At 42.0% G+C, this 21,972-nt stretch overlaps 1 protein-coding gene across 2 annotated transcripts; it reads right to left on the bottom strand.

Annotated features, from left to right (window-relative positions):
• Positions 1-277: 277 nt before the first annotated feature.
• Positions 278-21,726, bottom strand: LOC139472285 (beta-1,3-galactosyltransferase 1-like). 2 transcript variants are annotated; one of them, XM_071254716.1, is made up of 2 exons: positions 21,567-21,726; positions 278-3,758 (listed from the first exon to the last, which is right to left on the bottom strand). In XM_071254716.1, the coding sequence occupies exon 2, from the start codon at positions 3,756-3,758 to the stop codon at positions 2,658-2,660; it is 1,101 nt and encodes a 366-aa protein (XP_071110817.1). In that variant the 5' UTR covers positions 21,567-21,726; the 3' UTR covers positions 278-2,657. The 2 variants fall into 2 exon arrangements, with proteins under 2 accessions (XP_071110817.1, XP_071110818.1); XM_071254717.1 differs by lacking the exon at positions 21,567-21,726 and adding an exon at positions 18,007-18,070.
• Between the last annotated feature and the right edge of the window lie 246 nt (positions 21,727-21,972).

The raw sequence follows: 21,972 nt of genomic DNA, 5'->3' as shown, positions 1-21,972 counted from the left end.
TACCTCTACATAAAGACCTGAGGATATTCCATAATAGGTCACGTCAGTGCGATCTCCCATTCAACCAATCAAAGCATCGCTTACGGAATCGAACTGTACGACTGATTCTGAATCCTAGACGTCGTCACCTCTCGAATCAATGGGTTACATATTTATAACGGAAAAGACTTTCTGATTGCCTAATGTCGACTTCTTGTTAGTCATTTCATTGATAGGACTCACATCATGCAAAGAACAACGTAACTCCACAAAAATACTCAATAAAGTGATCGTTTTATTTTGAACAAAATATGTATATTACTGGACTTATATTGTAGCTGGAGAAATGTCCTCCAGCTTTTGGCACGTTGTGAAAACAACCATTCCTGACTGCAACTTAATTACATGCTGTCATTCTTCATCTATATACAGTAAACTATGTTTATAACGAAGAGTTTTATAACGAACTGACCGATATAACGAACTTTGTTGTATATATATGCTGTACTAGTTTATGTGCTCATGATGAACTCCGGTTATTACGAACTAAAATTAGTATTCCCTTTGAGTTCGTTATAACCGCAGTTTACTGTATTGTATCACATATTTCGTAAACTTTGCAAGCCAGGATATGATATAAAGTGTACACATTATAATTTATGTGCAGATCATATATCGGTTTCGAAGGCCACAGAATTGTTCCTCGCCCCGATTATATTTTTAGGTTTGTCAGCACCATACCCATGGACGTGGTAAATGTCTTAGACCTGTATCACTTCGGGCTTTCCTCCCACGTTAAGTCGACACGCTGAAATACGGTTAAAAGCGGCGTTAAACCTAACTCGCCCACATACCCACATAATTGTTCAGTTTAATGTTCTTCCTTTGGGTGTTTTTGCGTCTGCTGTTCCGGATGTAATTAGATGAAACTAAATTCTGTTATAATAGTGTACTCTTTGTCGTTTGATCTGTTTCCAAATACCCTACTGCCGTCAATTGATAAGGACAATAATTTAAGCCATGTCGATGTGAATAAGCAATAAATATTGTTAAAACATCTCACATCAATAAACATTTTATATGCATCAATGCCAGGGGTATTTGAGGAATATGTATTTGGTGAAATGTTTATAGCATAAATTATACAAATACTTTCTATGCATGCATTGATGCCTTAAACATTTGTTTATCACATACAGACTTGTAAACTACAAAAAATAATCATGCAACATTAATCAAATTCTTTTCATTAACTTCGTTACAATATACAACCAATTTGAATATTGTTATTCCTTATTTATTCCTTTTTCGGCTTTCAGCTTGGCCTCATTTCGTAATAATGTTTTACCTGCATGCATGTATGGTCGATGGAATCAGTATTACTACTACAAGGGAGGCAACTCTGTCCGTAGCTGCAACCCAGTATCTATGATGACAGTACTTCAGTAATATAATTTAAGTCAGTGAGCATAGTTTTACACCACTCTTAGCAATATTCCAGCAATAAAACGGTGGGGTACACCAGAAATTAGCTTCACACATTGCAACTATGTGGGGAATCGAACCCGCGTTTTCGGCGTGACGAATGAATGCTTTAACCACTAGGCTACCCCACCACCCTAGAAACCTTATGTAAGAAAATGTTAATAAATCAAGGAATTATCTTATCGTATAAGATAAATGATAATAGGTTTAACAATACCTTTCTCCGTAAATAGAGAAAATATCCCGCTATTTTTCTCAGAAATATCTCCTTAAGTCACTTACCAGGCACGAGTTTGCCCCCTACAGGGTCGCAGTGAATATTCGAAAGTACAAGTTAGCGGGAAATATAAAATGTCAGTTGGTTGAACAAAAGTCAAGTAAAGAGTGTTGATGTTATCAATCAAAGTTTTGGTGGTTTGTTATTTATGAAAGTATTATTAAATAAAATATCCCAATATCAACATGCCAACAGCCACATGCCAACCTACGACCAACATTGGCCCAGTGTCAATGTGTTTGGTGGATCGTTACGCCCTCGTGTGAAACCCTGGCGCTAACCGCTGTGGTAGTGCTGGGATATTGGGAAAAGGGACGAAACACCAGGCTCACTCACTCACCCAACAAATAACTATATCCTGTTGGCTTTATTGACAGCACTGACCCAAACAGTTCGTTGTTCTGTTATATGGCAGTGTATTTTGTTGATGAACAGTGATTGTAGCAGTATTACATTGTTTCTGTAGACGCTCATTGCGAAAAAGAGCGTGATTACGTATCTCTCATGCATTTTCATGACGTCGAAACCAGCTTTCATGTGCGGATCGTTCATCATCCCTGATTCCCTGACTAGCCAATCTCTTAAGCTTGACTAGTGTCGCTGCTGGGTGAATATATATTATTAGCACTCACTTGCTGTCACCACTGTATTTTTGTATTTGATACTGACCACCTCCATCATATTATATATTGACATTGAATATTGTACTACCACCTTATTGTGTACTGCCATTGTAATGCTGGGCAGAAATTTGTGTTTTGAATTTTTAATTGTGTTTTCAATTTTGTAATACATTTGTTGATTGTACACCACTTGGTGGTACTTTTACGTACAGATTTCTGAGTTAACATATTGTTTCAATTTGGGAATCGACACGTAACAGCTTAATTATATATCTTTCTTTTATATCCTTCGTTTAGTAGCCAATGACAGCGCCTATGTATTTGAAGGAAGGACGCCAACTACGCCATGCTTGGAGCAGGTGCCACAGCCTTCTCATGGCGAGTGGTGTGAAGTCATGCGACGTCACGGCCGACTCACTCATATACCACACGGGTGAATACCCCAGTCCGGTCGCAAAACCAGACGTCCCAACGAGCGTAGCACGTGCAATATGTGCGCATAATCCCGTAACGTACACGTCTTCTAAATATATGCGTGGAGCGTGACGGGAAATCTCGTACAGATCAGTCACCAGATCGCGCGAGATCACGTACGATGGTCCATGCACGAACCTGGGGAAGCGTTCAAATGGATACTGGTCACGTGATAAGTACCACTTGTTCGAATTGTCTCTGATTGGTTCTTCCTCGGGGTCTCTGGCGTAGCCAATTATTGCACGTGGCTCGCCTTCCATTAACTGCAGCATCCGAATCAAATTTCCAGATTCAAGAAAAACATCATCGTCAATTTTCATCACGAACCGAGCCTGTGAACAGAACTGTTTTGACCACTGCAACATGGCGTTAGTTTTACGTGTGAGATTTTTGTAGGAGTCGATAAAATTTGCTTGCACAACATCGAAAAATGTCTCTCGCTCCACTGAAATATTTTTGTTTGTTATCTCTTCCGCTAGTCCTGATAAGAAAATCAGTTTCAGTTTTTCATTCTTATTGAACTGTGATCCCCAGGTCTCCCGTATTGCTTGGCGTTCTTGGAAATGAGACGGTTTAGAGGGCACGATGGCCACAACGTACACGGACTGGGGGACACCAGAGCTGGAACACACCTCGGAGTTGACCACAAACTGATACTCGTTCAACACCTGCCCGGAACGCACAAACGCCTCCAGTTTAGCGTCGGTTAGATCATGTCCGCCTGTGGTCGAGTCCCCAGTCTTCGCTTCTGTGTTGCCATGGTAACTATCATGTCTGTAGACCTGACAGCACTGGATGCGGGTGAATCTTAAGTAGATGAAGTTGATGACACAAAATGCCACCACAATCAACGCTCCGCGTTTGAGAGACCAGCTCCATCGTGTCCGTCGGCACTGGTGGCGGGTCAATCCGAAGTCCATCTGCAAGGAAATGAGAAAATAGATTGTAATGATAATAGTAATAATAATTGATAATGATAATAGTGGTAGGAGGCCATTTATATTGCCCATATGTCTACAGCACACAGGGGCAAAGCGCTATTATTACCAGGTCACTGGATCAGTGTGCACTCAACAATCATTCTCAGTCTCTTGGGAATATAAAACCCAAGCTTCCTGTTTTGTGCTGGAAGGTTAACCACTACACTGCCATGTCATCTTACCGGGTACCCATTCACTGTTTGGAGAACAGAGGTACATTTCAAACACGTGATTTGTGTGCTGTGCATAGAATCACGTGCCCCCACACGGTAAACTCTGATCACCATATTGATTTCTCTGTGATATTCGGCAACTCCAAACAACGTGGCAGTCGATGATTAACAGGTGAAACAAGCCTTGGAGTACAACCCTTTATAAACATATTCAATGGGATCGCTATTAAGTAAGAGACGTCTTTCTATAGGCATTAAAACCTATTTGGAGGTTTTACTTTCCAGTCGGGTTAAATCTCATAAACAGGGACGTTGTAATGTCCCAGAGATTTAATATAATATCCCAGGGACTTTATAGGATATTCAAGTCATATTTGCTCTATAATGTGTTATAATATCCCAGGGATTTTATATGATGTCCTGAGTATATTAATAATATAACTTCCGATCAGTTGTTACATGTAATGAAAAATCAAATGACAAATCTTTTCTTTATATTCCCGAGGATCGAACTCGCTACTTTCATATCTATAACCCAGTGTGTGTACCACGAGGCTACAGAGTTGTTGATTAGGTACATAGTGGTTTTTAGAATGTCCTTTTCAAGTTCCGTTCGCCAGCAACAGATATTTTACGCGCGTTTCCTAAGGTTCATGGAAAGTATGTTCGAAACATAAAAATGTTGATGAATGTTGTTTTAAGTTTCTTTTTTCGGTTTATAAGTATGGAAAAACACTTTCCCTCGGTTTTGGTAGACAGAGCATGCCCTGGGGGTCGGGAAAAACCGCGGGGGCTTCGCCCCCTTGGTTTTTCCCTCTCCCCAGGGCATGCTCTAGAGTACCGCCCTGGTGTACATCCTTAGAGTACCGACCTGGTGTACATCCTTAGAGTACCGACCTGGTGTACATCCTTAGAGTACCGACCTGGTGTACATCCTTAGAGTACCGACCTGGTGTACACCCCTAGAGTACCGACCTGGTGTACACCCCTAGAGTACCGACCTGGTGTACACCCCTGGAGTACCGATCTAGAGTACACCCCTAGAGTACCGACCTGGTGTACACCCCTAGAGTACCGACCTGGTGTACACCCCTAGAGTACCGACCTAGAGTACACCCCTAGAGTACCGACCTGTTGTACACCCCTAGAGTACCGACCTAGAGTACACCCCTAGAGTACCGACCTAGAGTACACCCCTAGAGTACCGACCTGGAGTACACCCCTAGAGTACCGACCTAGAGTACACCCCTAGTGTTCCGACCTAGAGTACACCCCTAGAGTACCGACCTGGTGTACACCCCTAGAGTACCGACCTGGAGTACACTGCTAGACTACCTCGGGGGGTCACCAAAGTGGTAAATGTCTGAGACCTGCACCACCTCCCCCATTAAGTCGACACGCCGTGATATAACTGGAAGACTGTTATACACTGTTGATGTGTTGTGTTACCGCTGGCACTGTTGTTGTTTACAGTCACAGCCTACACAAATATCTAACATGAAGATAACCGAGGGACACACTTAGGCCAGTGTTTCTTTGTTTTCTGTTTGCTAAATATCCAAAACGCCAAGCGACAAATCATGGTGAGAGGGGTTAGATGGTCTTAGATAGCGTTATGATAGACCCGAGTTGGAAATGTCTATGGTAGATCTAATAACCCACAAGCGTTGTCTGATCTAGCATCAATGGAAGACACGAGTACTGATCGATCACCAGCGCTCACCTGACATATTTATGCCATAAAACCGGGGAAAATCCTGATTTGTTTTATTTTCCTTCGCTGATGTTTTCGTCATGTATGTGTGGAGGTCAGTGTCATGACGAGAGAATATCGCTCATTGCGAAAGTTGGCGTCATACAAAGTATTTAAAGCGTCAGTAAAATGATAAAATCGACAAGACTTATGAACAAAAAAAATCAGGAAATCGCATTGATAACACCAGGTGCACGTTTCTTTTCGAATTAATGACGAGAACTCCTGAATCAGCACTCACTGACCCCTTAGGCTTGTTGACTCAGTACTAGTGATGATTTGGAAAGAACGCGACATACCAACACTCAAACTGGAGTATATTTACAGTTATCACATAATGGGTAGGTTTCTCGGCTGGATAAAACCAACGGATAAACACGATATCCGTTGGGGTCATATGCGGATAGAGATCCAAATATCAAAGTTCAAGTAGGGACTACTTTCAGTGTTTAGAAACAAACATGGCGTCGACCTTGTCATTCGGCGATCGAGTTCGAAATAACCATCAGGAATCTGGAGAAACTACTGGGATAATTGTTTTCATTATCAAAACAAGTCTAAAATACTGGAAATAGATGTCAAAGTGTGACGTTGCTTAGGCACTTTAAACAATACAGCGGGATCAGTTTTCATATTTGTGCTTGTAGAGCTCTGCGGCTTGGAACCTTTTCCTAAATTAAAACAGTTGGATTTGGCCGAAATATGTCCGAATTGTTATCTTGTTTTATTTTGTCCCTGTGTGTACATCAGACAGTACTTCGTAACGTTATGACAGGACAGGTAGACTCTAAACAAACGTGACGTCTCATAGACTAGGGTTAGAGTAGCTTTCCCTTGATAAAGGGCAGTTACTCTAGTGGACACACCTATAAATTGCCACGAAAGGCAATTTTCGTGGGTAATTGTTGTTTTGCCTTTTTGTCGTTACGTCACTTACTTTCTGACGTAATATATTTTGCGCACATTCCAGGAAAACTTGTAATGTTTAGGTAATGTTTGTGAGATATGGGAAGGGATTTTTCGTGCACAGAATTGAAGTGTGACAAATTATATAATAAAGAGGTTATCAGGCTTGTGTGTTTGAGGACGGTAAATATCCCGTATTAGGAATAAACACTATGTAGATGGCCAAACACACCCCAAACACACTCGCGTTATTACCTCAGTTTGTCCTTTAAAGTTGATAGTTTGTAGGAATGTAATATCAGTACATTTTCCTGAAGATTTCTTTTTGGAAAATAAATATGTAATGTTTATTTAAGATCGATTTGCGTTTATGTTTACCGTAAGGGAAGTTAAACTGAACAGCCCGAGGACCTGTCACAACAGGGAACACGAATAGGTGAAGCATGTGGCGAGAGCTAGAGATAAATAGAATTTCGCATGACAGATACCAGAATTATTGATGAGTTCCATAAAACTGGTTATACACAGGAGCGAGTTAAGTGGGTTTTTTATTACTTGCCCCTTATAACACTTTGAAGCTTCATTTGATGGAACTAGTCAAGCGTGTGAATACAGTGTGTCATTGTGACATCCAACCGGGTACCCACTCACTGCTGGGCGACAGAGGTCAATTTCGAACAAAGTCACTTGCCCAAGGAGACACCACATGTGTTACATGTGCTGCAGTGTGCGTCAGGACCGAGGCATTAGAAACCACCACTAGTCCGCCACATCTACCCCGTGGTAACCAAGGGTACACCCCGACCACACCCTTGCTGGTGGAAGGAAGCATCTACAGAGAATCGAATGGTCATGATGTGTGGATTGGTGGCTTGGGTGTCATCGGGTCAGATTGTGTGGGTGGTTGCTGGCGTTTTCAGTGGCGCTTGCAAGGCCCTACCTGTAGTATGTAGTATCCGTGGTGGAGCCTTGTGTTCACTCAGTCGACACTTACTCCACACATTCACTTCACATCACATTCATGTATATTTGCAAGGTGTTAAGCATTCTCCATAATTAAACATATCCCCCATATCCCCCGCCAATATGGCATGTCCGGCTGTGTGCAAGGCAGGACATAGTGTACGGTCCGCCCCGGAAGGGAGCACTACCGCCATTTTCATTTTAAGTCAAAGTCGTTGCCATGATAACTCGAAAAATATTTTTTAGAAATATCCTAAACTATCAAAGGCAGCTGTTCGGCACTAGACACATCTTTGTGTCAGGTTTGGTTCAGATATCGCTCATGGTTTTTGAAACGTGACGGACGAACTGACGGACGGAAGGACGGACGGACAGCACCCATTCCTATACACTTCGTGGCGGGGAATATAATAACAGCACATCGTGAGGGAAGATATTTAGATTCAGTCGTTCAGTAATGCTGGCAACAACTTTAGGAGTTTTCAATCCGCTAGGCCAAACACCTGTCAACATCCACCTCGAGCCAGTCTTGCGTGGCCTCATCGATGCACAGCAGGTGTCACGTACTGTAAGCTGTTCGGTTCCAAACATGCGAGGCAAAAACAGAGCTTGACAAGAGCGTCGTATATCAAAATGAAAACATTAGGTTGATCCATATCTTCCAGTTTCTGATGCTCAACATGCGTCTGAGGTACAGAGACAGGGAAACACTACTCACTAAAAACATGCCACAGAAGTCACTAGAGGCCACGAGAAGTCATGAGAGGACACGACAAGTCACGAGAGGCCCAAGTTAGCAAATTACACAAGAAAGAATCTGCCCGGCATTACACTGAAAAACAACAAAATGGATTGTGCAGACTTACAATGATTAATGTAGGAAGGTACCGTCCTTGTGTCGACATCTAGTGACGCCATGACGCCACATCTCTCGGGGGGTAGATGGTTTGAATGAATTCCACAAACAAATACAGCTCTCTCTTTGAGTAATAGCTGATTAGATAGGATATGAACCTACTGTTTTGAAATTTGAGACAGTCTCATTGTAGAACACCTTTTATTTCAATATGAAACCGATCGGGTTTTTATCATCCAACCAGCCCGGGCTATGGGCTACTGATTGGTTTTCGACACCTGTTGTTGAATGTAGGCTATCGATAAATACATCAATTTCATACGAATCCGTTATGTGTGACATGCTTGTAAATTTAGACCAAACAGAATCAAGCATGGTAGGTTGTTTTAATACAAGAACTCCAGCAGAAATGCAAGGTGGCCGCCAGCTCCGCAACTCTGGTATTTGGTAAGCTGATCTAAGATTATAAGGGGCGGTATTTTGATTTATTAAATATTTCCTTCTTTCTGGTATCGTCACTATTTGATAGTGATTCGTTAATTATATAAAAAAATCAACGCCAGAGAATAACCAGTCTCAAATACCGGCGGAAACATTCCATCGGGTGTTACCGGGAACGTGCTGGTGGTCTAGTCGGAATTGAAAATTAGGCCCTGCTTTTAGCATACAATTCTTTTGACGCTTTCTTTATATAGTATTACCTTTAACCGTTAATCCTTACAATGAAACCTCAGTTATTGAATATTGATGTAATATTTGTTGTATTACTTTAAATCCTTGGAGCTCTCTCAAGGCCACTACAGCGGTTAACGATTAATTATGCATGCACGAACACCTCTGACATCAACACGACAACACACTTACAAAACACAATGTTATCAGTCTTAATATCGACTTTTCTACAACACTCGAGGAAGACGTTACCAAACAGACATATAAAAAATAACAAGCCTAGACTCAGCTTACCGTAAAGTATCACATGAACATGATTATATAAAACATGGTCGCAAGTCGATACTCACCAAATATTCCTAACTCCACGAATATATCGTCAGTCGTCATAAGGTGTTTCTAATGGGAATGTCACTCTATTTTGAGAATACTCGAATCTGATTGGATGTTGGACATTAACGGGCACCTGCCTATAGCGGCTGGAAGAAATGGTGTTCCTGATGTGATCGAATGATGGTATTTATGCTGAGAATGAGGATATATTTCATCTTTCGTCAAAATATGCACTTTTCATATATCGGTTGAAAACGGTCATGAAATGTGAGAACTTTTGAAGCAACAGACCTGTGTCAATATGCATACCTACACATTCAATATACATTGTATGTCCTGTAGAGTGATTGTACCAGGAAACATGCCGGACATGGCGCCATAGAGTGTCCTTGATTGTTTATGGATCCGTCCGGGGTAGAATAGGTCTTCAGCAACCCATGCTTATCGTAAAAGGCGACTACGCTTGTCGTAACAGGCTTTCTGACTTGGTTGATACATGTCTTCGTGTCCCAATTGAGTAGATCGATGAACTTAATGTCAATCACTGGAATGTCTGGTCCAGAATCGATTATTTACAAACCGCTGTCATATACATGTAGCTGGTATATTGCTGAGTGCGGCGTTAAACAACAAACAAATGAAAATGTTTATGAAATGTCTCAGTATAATATTCGGTGACAATTTGCCACAACTAGCATGTTCATTATATGTTGGGGATATTGAAATTCCAGTGAATCAACATGATTGTAGGGACTTTTACTTTTCGGAATCACAACCACCAACTAGCGGAAGTGTGCATTGAAAGGACGCCGCTCCTTCATAGAGGCACCTTAAGCAGCAAGTGTTATTGTTAAAAACAAAAAAATGACCATTACATGTTAACGGTAACGGTAACGGTAACAAAACGGTAGCCGCCAATTGCCTTTCCTGTCAGATTTGTCTGTGACTTGATAGTGAGGTTTGTAATGTGCTGAGTCTAAAATATCCAGAAAGCCCAAGACAATATTATTCTTTAATTCGCCCACTTTCATCATACACCAATCTCGCCATGGTATCGCCATGGTAGTCGTGTCTGTACATCCAGGCATTATTTACACCTGCTTGGTAATTTGCAATCAAGGTTAATGGGGAAGGTGTGATTCTCATGCCAATGAGTGGCGTCCAACTCACGTACACATGTTGACGTGTCAGTCACACCAGCTAAGGGGAGGGACAACATACGATCTACACAGAATACCCTCTCCGCCCTTCAGTGTGATGAGTTTAAACACAGTTTGGTTCATATGTCCAAGGTCATCAGGTCAACTGATATATCAGCAGATATACTCTTGCTATATGTATGTAATGACTTGCCTTCCAGAGAAATGGTATCTGTCCTGACTGGGTGCAAGTCGTTGAGGTAGTGTTGGTTTGAGGCTGTTACTTTATTAGACAGGTTTGTTTGAGAGATTTGCTTCATTTGTCTCTGAGCTCATATTGGGTTTGTATGTTGTTTTGAAGTTTTACTTTTGTTTGTTTGTTTGTTCGTTATTTAACGCCGCACTCAGCAATATTCGAGCTTTATGACAGCTGTCTGTAAATAATCGAGTTTTACTTCTGATGTATACTATAGTATTTGTCTCCAAGACCTTGGGTAGAGTTATCAGCGGGAGTGGATCCGGATTGATTGCGATCTCTAGACTAAAGTAATTAGTGTGGGATTATATCTAAAAACATAAATTATCCCCTAAAATTATTAAAGAAAATCATTATCCTTCCTATTGTTGAAAACAAAGAAGTTGTCTGCCACAAAAAATATATGATTCAATGTGTCTTTTAGAAATAAATATGTTAGCTCATACTTTTCTTTTCTTTTAAAATATCTTGTTTTGAAGTTGTATCTGGCCTCAATACAAAATTCCATTGGGACCACAGGCTGCGAAACGTGCTCCAGATGACGCACTGAAAGTTCACATTTCCTCTGCTTCTGGAAAGGGTTTTGTCGCTTGTGTATATCACTATGCATCATATATGACCATCTGGTGTACTCCTTTATTACCCACGTGGTGAAGATACAGGTGGTAAGATACTAAATCCGTACGTCACACGTGTGTCGTACAAGGTTGACCTTGTTTTATTCGTTTTGATTGGATAACCGTGACCTCTGTCACACCGGGACTACTTTTTTCATTCATAAAAAATCGCGAGACGTCATTCATTTTGCGATTACAAGGCAGAACTGAAGAAATTCATGAGCACGAGAGATATTTACAAACACTTTATTAAACCAAACAAGATAGTCACACGCATCAAATTCGGTTTGCAATCTATATAAGTTATGCATTGAGCTCCTACAGACGTATAATCGAGCTAGATCTATAAATCGATTTACAATGTACGACTGCCGATCGAGCGCGTCCCTTGAGCGTGACGCACCCGAAAATTTTCGCAACTTTCAATTTGATGTAACGTAAAAGGATAAGCGTGGTGAAATGAAGTCTGTTTAAACTATCTGGACAGATATCTAGCCTTACTTGGGATGATCCGGTTGTGCCATCGGTGTCCCCTTTGAAGCGTATGTTGTGGCGCTGTTTCGGGAAGTGTTGTTCATGAATGAACGAACACAGCACGACCAGATAACTTAAAGTTCACAGTTCCGATACAAATCATTCGAAAACTCCGTGGAAGTGTGCCTGACTTCTGATTTTGTGGCCCAAAACATCCCAAATGTGAACAGTAACATTCCCTATCTCTAGAGTAAAACGCTGTGAGTGGATCGCGGTTGTCTTTTCTTATTCCGGTGGCGACCTTGCCCTTCGATCGTTCGAAGCTGTCACTGACATGCAAGCAGATTTGAGTTTGTTGATTTTCACGTCTTCAGTAAAGGGTGGTACAGTTAACATGAATGTCTTTGGCGAACAGTCTGATTTCCCTCTTCCAAAATGGTACGGACGTGATATAAATTCAGCTGATAGATCAAGGAAACAGAACCATTTTGATTGCACAGGCGGGATCCCGGCAGTGTGATGCGTGTGACTGTTGGTCCGATATTCAAAGCGCGGCGCTAATGTGACATTTCAAATTTTCTTATAGGTGTCCTGCGTACTAACAACATGGCGCTTGAATTACCATAAGTTGAAGACTTTCTTCCAAAAGGATCTTGGGCGTCGGTGCTGGTTTGTTTGTAAACAGATAAGCAGGCGCATGTTGTTAATGCGTATGCATAAACATGTCAACAATGCCCATATTTGGTCATATATCAATATTCATGCGCAACCAGATTTTGCAACCGGTTTCAGTTTGGTCTGTCAACGAACGCAAGTTGTTATGTATTTACACTTAAATATATATTCAACGTGGGTAATAAATAAAATACCACACTCATTCTCGTTAGATACCATTTTTACGAAACTCGTGAACTTTCTATGGTATCTGACCTCGCTTTCGCTCGGTCAGATACCATAGAAAGTCCACTCGTTTCGTAAAAATGGTATCTAACGAGAATGAGTGTAGTATTCTCTATTTATTACCCACGTGGTGAAGATACAGGTGGTAAGATACTAAATCCGTACGTCACACGTGTGTCGTACAAGGTTGACCTTGTTTTATTCGTTTTGATTGGATAACCGTGACCTCTGTCACACCGGGACTACTTTTTTCATTCATAAAAAATCGCGAGACGTCATTCATTTTGCGATTACAAGGCAGAACTGAAGAAATTCATGAGCACGAGAGATATTTACAAACACTTTATTAAACCAAACAAGATAGTCACACGCATCAAATTCGGTTTGCATTCTATATAAGTTATGCATTGAGCTCCTACAGACGTATAATCGAGCTAGATCTATAAATCGATTTACAATGTACGACTGCCTATCGAGCGCGTCCCTTGAGCGTGACGCACCCGACCATTTTCGCAACTTTCAATTTGATGTAACGTAAAAGGATAAGCGTGGTGAAATGAAGTCTGTTTAAACTATCTGGACAGATATCTAGACTTAATTGGGATGATCCGGTTGTGCCATCGGTGTCCCCTTTGAAGCGTATGTTGTGGCGCTGTTTCGGGAAGTGTTGTTCATGAATGAACGAACACAGCACGACCAGATAACTTAAAGTTCACAGTTCCGATACAAATCATTCGAAAACTCCGTGGAAGTGTGCCTGACTTCTGATTTTGTGGCCCAAAACATCCCAAATGTGAACAGTTACATTCCATATCTCTAGAGTAAAACGCTGTGAGTGGATCGCGGTTGTCTTTTCTTATTCCGGTGGCGACCTTGCCCTTCGATCGTTCGAAGCTGTCACTGACATGCAAGCAGATTTGAGTTTGTTGATTTTCACGTCTTCAGTAAAGGGTGGTACAGTTAACATGAATGTCTTTGGCGAACAGTCTGATTTCCCTCTTCCAAAATGGTACGGACGTGATATAAATTCAGCTGATAGATCAAGGAAACCGAACCATTTTGATTGCACAGACGGGATCCCGGCAGTGTGATGCGTGTGACTGTTGGTCCGATATTCAAAGCGCGGCGCTAATGTGACATTTCAAATTTTCTTATCGGTGTCCTGCGTACTAACAACATGGCGCTTGAATTACCATAAGTTGAAGACTTTCTTCCAAAAGGATCTTGAGCGTCGGTGCTGGTTTGTTTGTAAACAGATCAGCAGGCGCATGTTGTTAATTCGTATGCATAAACATGTCAACAATGCCCATATTTGGTCATATATCAATATTCATGCGCAACCAGATTTTGCAACCGGTTTCAGTTTGGTCTGTCAACGAACGCAAGTTGTTATGTATTTACACTTAAAAATATATTCAACGTGGGTAATAAATAAAATACCACACTCATTCTCGTTAGATACCATTTTTACGAAACTCGTGAACTTTCTATGGTATCTGACCTCGCTTTCGCTCGGTCAGATACCATAGAAAGTCCACTCGTTTCGTAAAAATGGTATCTAACGAGAATGAGTGTAGTATTCTCTATTGTATGCCATATATGCCACTCTATTTAAGAAATAAACGACGAGTGGGAGTTGTTTATTGAACAATAAAACACTGCAGGGAGGATAAACCATGACGGGTATTCACATAATGTTCTCGTCTATTGTATGCACCCTTTCTCCCCATACCGGTTGTCATAACCCTCGGCCACTGCGCTGTCAAGCTACATCTATGGGGAAAAACTCAATGGACACTTCCCCCTCACAAATAAACCACGCTTCTTTCTTCATTGTTCTCTGCGATTTATCGCGTAGCTATCCTATATATAACTTTAATGTCTTTGGACAATATCATACTGATAATAAAACATGTAATTGTATGAAGAAGTCCATACTGCAAGCAGGTGTGTTGCTCCCACTTGTAAAATCGTTCGATGATCCCGTTCGATGACTAAGGAAATTGAAATTTTAATGTCTAGCCTTGACCTTCAAACTTTGATAGCTGCACTTGATGGCAGAGTTTCCAATGACTCAACTCTATGTCATGTGTGGTCTAGCCGACCATTATTTACAGGCCGCCGTCTTATGGCTGGAGTATAGCTGGGTGCGGCGTCTAGCAAACTCTTTTTCTGACAATTGTGTAAGTGGCATGTTACACTTGGAGAGATTCAAAGGACGCTTGAAGATCAAGAATCAGACGAAAACAATGTATATAAAAGTTACTGTATAAATAAAATTATAGAGCCAGAGTTCTTTCCATGGCTTCTTATGAATTGAAGTCCTGATGTAAATCGGAGAAAAAGTCTAAGAGAATGTTTTCCAATGCATATTTTTCGGAGTTTTCTAGTAGCGTTTCCGTTAATATGATTAGGAGCAGCGAGGGGTAGCCTATGAATTTGAACATGAACGTTTGGTGTATGAGCTGGACACGAGGATTATAGCCCTCAAAGTTGTGTCCTGGTGGATTGTCTAAATGAGTTGGTATATATGAGCTGGACACGAGGATTATAGCCCTCAATGTTGTGTCCTGGTGGATTTTCTAAATGAGTTGGTATATATGAGCTGGACACAAGACAAAATACTTCTTGGCCCTCGTTCGTCCAAGATTTAGACTTGCTTCACATAATTTGTCCATTGACACCGGAAGATATCACAATGTTTATGTAAATAATTGAACATGTTTATCCTGTTTCAGTGATATTGGCCCGCCTCCGTGGTCTAGTGGTAGTGCGTCCGCCCGGACCGATCATGCCGATCCCCGGCCGCGTCATACAAAAAGACGTTAAAAGATGGCACTTGTTGTTACCTTGTCGAGCGCAGCATTGAGGGGCTAAAACAAGGACTGGTCGACTCGGAGTCAGTATACTGTGTTCGAGTGGGGTATATATGTTAAACTGCAGCATGGTATCTCAGTGGACTAGCACTATAAATCGGCATCAGTCCGGACTAGTACAAGCAGCCACACACACACATACACGTGCACGCACGTCCCTATAAAAGTGGAAAAATCTTGGATGCGACATTAACCTCATTTCACCCCACTTTACCTTTAGTGATTTTGAGGATGAATTTCACTTTGTTTTAAAATGTCCTCCATATGCAAATGTAGGGGAACTGTCCACAATGCCATATTGCTGGAACAACCCAGCAGTTAGTAAACTTGCCTTCAGTATAAAAAAATCTAAATCTCTTTGTAACCTTGGTAAATATCGTTTCAGAGCATCTAATATAAGACAATAATTATTGTAAATGCAAACAAAGTACATTCTCCTTAAGAACATTGTACCTAGACAACTATTCTGCCTGTGCCAGCAATGTAACTGCAATGTATACCCCGGATTAGCTGTACACGTAAAGGTCAATAAAGAATGGAATTGGATTAAGTGAGTGAGTGAGTTGGGTTTAAACGCCGCTTTAAACAATATTCCAGTTATATCACGGCGTGTCAGCATGTGGGAGGAAAGCCCGAAGTCATGCAGGTCTTAGACGTTTACCACTTCGGTGAAACCCACGAGCACAGGTGTTGTGCTGATAAATCTAGAAACGTACTCGGGGCGAATGGGGATTCGAACCTACAATCATAGGTTACTGGCGTGCCCAAGGGACGCAACTCTGCACAGCGAATTGCGGCGCCTTAGACGTCTGGGCCAACCGTGCCCCCGACTTGGATTGAGCTGACCCTGCACAACCTATTGTGGGTGGATGGATCGGGTGACACTGTTGATGACGCCTCATGGTAGCCCAGCGCCGTTGATCGTTGTTCATAATACCCATCACTGGATATTTCATGTGTCGAGTGAAATATCATGTTTCTCTTATCGAGTGACGGGGAAATATCTCCTTGTCTCTTGTCGCAATTTATGTAATTTTTGTGTGAAGCGTAAATTATCCCTCCCTAACAAACAGGGACATTTCCCGACCCCTTGTATTCACGACTTAAAAAGTAGTTCCGTGTTTGCAAAATCTTTAAAAAATAAACAACATTGAAAAGAAATACTTGGGGTTACCAATATTCTTATTAATACATTTAGATATGATTATTTACACAATCAACTTAAGAAGATATTCTTGAAATCTATGAGAGCCCGGTTGGAAGCGAAAGAATACACGCTTGACAAGTAACAAGAATGAACAGTCTCGCATGACAATGTGTCTCGGGCACATTTTGCTCAAAATTGAGGAGGTAGAGTTTTAATTTTTCTTATTCAAAATGACGTGATGAGGGAGGAGCACTCTGTAATTATTCTCCCTACAACAAACAACTTTAAAAGCGGAAGCGGCACAAATTGGACGCGGCACACACTGGACGCGGCACACACTGGGCGCGGCACACACTGGACGCGGCACATACTGGACGCGAAACACAATGGACGCGGCACACACTAAACGCGGCACACACTGGAGGCGGCACATACTGGACGCGGCACACACTGGAGGCGGCACACACTGGATGCGGTACATACTGGACGCGGCACACACTGGACGCGGCACACACTGGAGGCGGTACACACTGGAAGCGGCACACACTGGACGCGTTACACACTGGACGCGGCACACAATGGAAGCGGCACGCACAGGAAGCGGCACACACTAGACGCGGCATACACTGGACGCGGCACACACTAGACGCGGCACACACTGGAGGCGGCACACACTGGACGCGGCACACAAAGGAGGCGGCACACACTGGACGCGGCACACACTAGACGCGGCACACAATGCGGAGTCGGAGGCGGCTGTTTATTACAACGGAAAACGTTTGTGGTCGTTTCATGGATACCCGAGTCTGCTTCATATGACGCGGGGAATTGGAAAAAATAAGGTTTTCTTGGCGATAAGAATGACAGGCGCAGATTTTAAAGGGACAGAGCCGATACTCGACAAACATTTCCTGGTTCAGCCAAACAATTGTGAGTTCCCCCCAGCAATAACAGCAACAACAACAACATTTAAAATGTTGGTGGACCCGCCCTTGGTGTTTACCGTTGTTTCCGACAGGTTTCAGTTCAGGATGACAATGGGCAAGGTGGCCATGACGTCCGCGGGGACGTGTACACTACCTGGCAGTATCCATGGTAACTGTAAGTGAATAAATCTGCTTACCTTTAGGTAGTAAATGTATTAACGATCACACCACGGGCGAAACTAACACTCTCTTCCCCTGTGCGGCGGGTGGCGCATTGTATATGTGCTGACTACTATATGAGTAGACTGTCGTTTTAGGTTGTTGCATTGTACTGAACAGGAACGTATCTTTTTATGAAATCTTGATGTCTGATTGGCCAGTCGCCACCTTGCTCAAATCAATACAGGTGAACGGGTGCTGCCCACCAGGAGATGACCCTACAGGTGAACTCCCCAGAATGTTCAACCGCGTGCATGCATTGCAACCAGAATATTCTTTGTAGCTGGATCGTATGCACGTTGAACATTTCTCTGTGGGATTATTGCGATATCGTGCTGACACCATGACAGTGGGAAGTAGAGGGATATATCTCTTGCACGCTAAGACGCCGTTCTGCCTTCCTACCGGGGAGAGACGCTGGCGGAATGCGCTGATGGAAGTTGCTGTACATTTCTCGATACATATTCTCAATTCAATGCAATAAATTGAATGAAATGAGGTGAGGTGAAATGGGGTTTAACGTCGCGTCCAAGATTATTGAACTTATATAGCGACGTGCATACTAGTCCCGACTGATGCCGATTAATAGTGCTAGCTCACCGAGATACCATGCCACAGTTTAACATGAATACCTCACTCAGACACAGTATACTGACTCCGAGCCGACCAGTCGTTGTTTTAGCCCCTTAATGCCGAGCACCAAACAGGGTAATAACAAGTACCATCTTTTAACGTCTTTTTGTATGACGCGGCCGGGGATCGAGCCCCGGACCTTCTCTCTCCGGGCGGACGCTCTACCACTAGACCACGGAGGCGGTTTTTCGAATATGAAATAAAAGATTTGTAAGTGCTTGGAAAGATTGTTTCTGACGATTTGTCACACGTTCATGATCAGTGTGTGAGTTGGGTTCAAACCCGGCACTATTTCAACTTAATGCGGAGGATAGCCCGAAGTGGTACCATTTGAAGACGTTTAACACTTTGGAGAAGCCAACAGGCAGACCAAGTACCATTATCCTGGCGATTATTGGATTCGAACCAACAATCCGAAGATCCTGGTTTGGCAAAGGGACGCAAGCGTGTGAGAGTCTGGCTTCGAGAAGATGGTGACCGAAATGCAGGCTGACGTTGTTCTGGAGGCTCATCACCTCGGGGTGACATCAACATCCGCCCAAGTATTACATGTATCTTGCTTCCACCGGAACCTACAAACATGTACTCGTTCAGTGAGTGAGTGAGTTGGATTTGACGCCGCTTTGACCATTAGTCCAATCCGGTGGCGGCGTGTCAGCTTGGCGACTGCAATTGTTGGAATAGCGCTTAGCACTTAGTGACTTGGCCCAAGAAACCCATGCTGTAGTCGGTGAGGATCGGGTGCACAACGTAGGATCGTGACCCGACGGTGGCGCTAGTTGCTCACACCACCAGCAACTACTTGGCCGCTGTTGTTTTTCAGCCGGATGTGATGCGGCGTTAAATAACATTCACTGTGTGCGGTGTTGGGTGTGTACGATCATTAGCCCCACTTTTTTCCTACAACTAATACGGTAAATTGTTTCATGTGCAAACAAACTAGATCTGCCTCGCAAAGCCATTGAAATGTATTTTCGGATGAATCTCAAGCAGTGTCAGACTTGGTGTGCTGGTGATTAGGTGCCTCACTCCGGGTGTATGGGTTCGAATCCCGCATGGGACTCAACCCCCAAAAGAACTAGAATCTGTACTAAGAAAGTGTTATCCAAATATTTGCTACATTTGTTACTTGTGGCCACTTTTTAAATGGCAGTGTGTGTTTATATTCAGTTTATTCAACATATGCTATACTGAGTATATTCAAGTAAAACATGTTTTAGTGTGTACATTCAAACAAAACATGTTTAATTCAGTATATCTAATACAATCTATACTGAGTATACTCAGTTAAACCATGCTATATTAAGTATATTCAATTAAAACATTCTTTATTCAGCATATTTAATTCATACTATACTTGACTTAATTCAATTAAAGCATGCTTAATTTAGTATATTCAATTAAGCCATGCAATATTCGGTATATTTAATACATGCTATATGGAGCATTTTCAATTACAACATGCCATATTTAGTATACTTAAAACATATTATATTTAGTATATTCAAATAAAACATGCTGTATTCTTTACATTTAAAACATGATGTATTCAGTATATTTAATACATGTTAAACTGAAAATATTCCATTTAAACATGATATATTTAGTATACTTAAAACTTGTTATATTTAGTGTATTCAAATAAAACATGGTATATTCTTTACATTTACTATAGATGTATTCAGTATATCTAATACATGTTATACTGAATATAGTCAACTAAAACATGCTGTATTCAGTATATTCAATTACAACATGATATACTGAGTATATTCAACTGACCATCTGCCAGGGGGGGTGTAGTTACGTTGAATATGTCCTATACTAGTAGTCAGGTGGGAAGACGCGGTAAATGACCAGTGGATCACGTTTATATAGCAGTTCCAAAAACGTCAACACCAATAGGAGCAGCAATATGTTTTCATAATTCTTTGAAGAGGCTCCAAATATATTTTACTTTGTGCAAGATGATGTTATTTTAACATCATTAGTGCCTGCGACATTATTTGTTGCACATGCCAAATGCCATTAATGTACCGTTACTCATTTCAGTGTTGTTCTGAACTTTCGTCTTGATCCTCTAATTGTTATTGACATTTAAATTCCTTTCTAATTTATTTCAATAAAACACTTTTATTTATATTTTACACATATTTTTTGTATTTATATGTGGCGTTTTATGTAATGCGGTATCATCCTATTTAGTTCCTTTCAACCACTCCTTGTTTTACACTTGGCAGTTCATTATACGGGCATTCTATCCAGAATCAATCCCTATGGAAATGCATTGCCACTCAAAATAATTTATTCTTATATTTTATTTTCTGTGGTATAACACTATCCTGTTTTAATGATTCCAATCAAAGATCGTACTATATTTTGCAAATTGTGTCTGCATATGGCTTTTCATCAGAGCAAGCACAATCTGAGTGAGTGAGTGAGTGAGTGAGTAGAGTTTTACGCCTCTCTTCAGCATTATTCTCTCCATGTCACGCGGGTCAAGTGACACTGTACCCATATTGAAAATCGAACCACCCAGACTTCTGCGTGATGAGCAAACGCCAATCACTCGCGATCGGTTATTCTACCACAATCTTGGCAGTGCTTCAGGCAGGTTTCATGCAAGCACGGGTTCGGGTCCCCATGGGTTCTCTGTTGGGATGTTACTGGTTGCCTAGTGTTTTTACTAAATGTATTTATATGCATGTTATCAATGCCTCGAAGTTAACTCGGCTTCCTGGTATCACATATAATGACCCAAGTGCATCACAAGCAGGTTTCTCGGGAATATCCCCTGTGAACGAAATATTGAGGAAATGGAATCTTTCAGCAGTGATAAGTGAGGGTTAATGGCCAGTAGTCTTGTCCTGCTAGGGTCAGTGTGAGAACTACAGGACACACTTACCTGATGGAGAACACCTGGCACAACGCTCCGATCTTACGTGTCCACGTTCCAATGTGATGGCTGGTCCTGTTTATCCGCCAACAGCGAACCACGCAAACTACACAATGGCCTGCACGGTCGCCTAGCTACCTGGCTACCCGAGCCGGAATACCTGGGACTCGGCGACCCGAGAAGTACAACTGCTTCCTCGCGACACCAGCGGCCCATAACGAAGCTCCCAGCTGCTGTATAGAAAACTGGTTTATCCACTGCACCGCTTTTGTCGGCCTGTACAAAGGGACCGCACAACGACCGGTTATGAATATAACGTAACTTGTGTATGAGATACGGGGCTGCTGGAGTCTTCCCGCAGTCGGCCTCTATGTGTTGGCCGACCCGAATTTCAACAAATGTGGTAAATAACTAT

The sequence above is a fragment of the Haliotis cracherodii genome, unplaced genomic scaffold, assembly GCF_022045235.1.
Source record: "Haliotis cracherodii isolate W230 unplaced genomic scaffold, xgHalCrac1.p SCAF_24, whole genome shotgun sequence".
In the NCBI taxonomy this organism is placed as follows: Eukaryota; Metazoa; Mollusca; class Gastropoda; order Lepetellida; family Haliotidae; genus Haliotis; species Haliotis cracherodii.
This window is presented reverse-complemented; position numbering and strand designations above follow the sequence as displayed.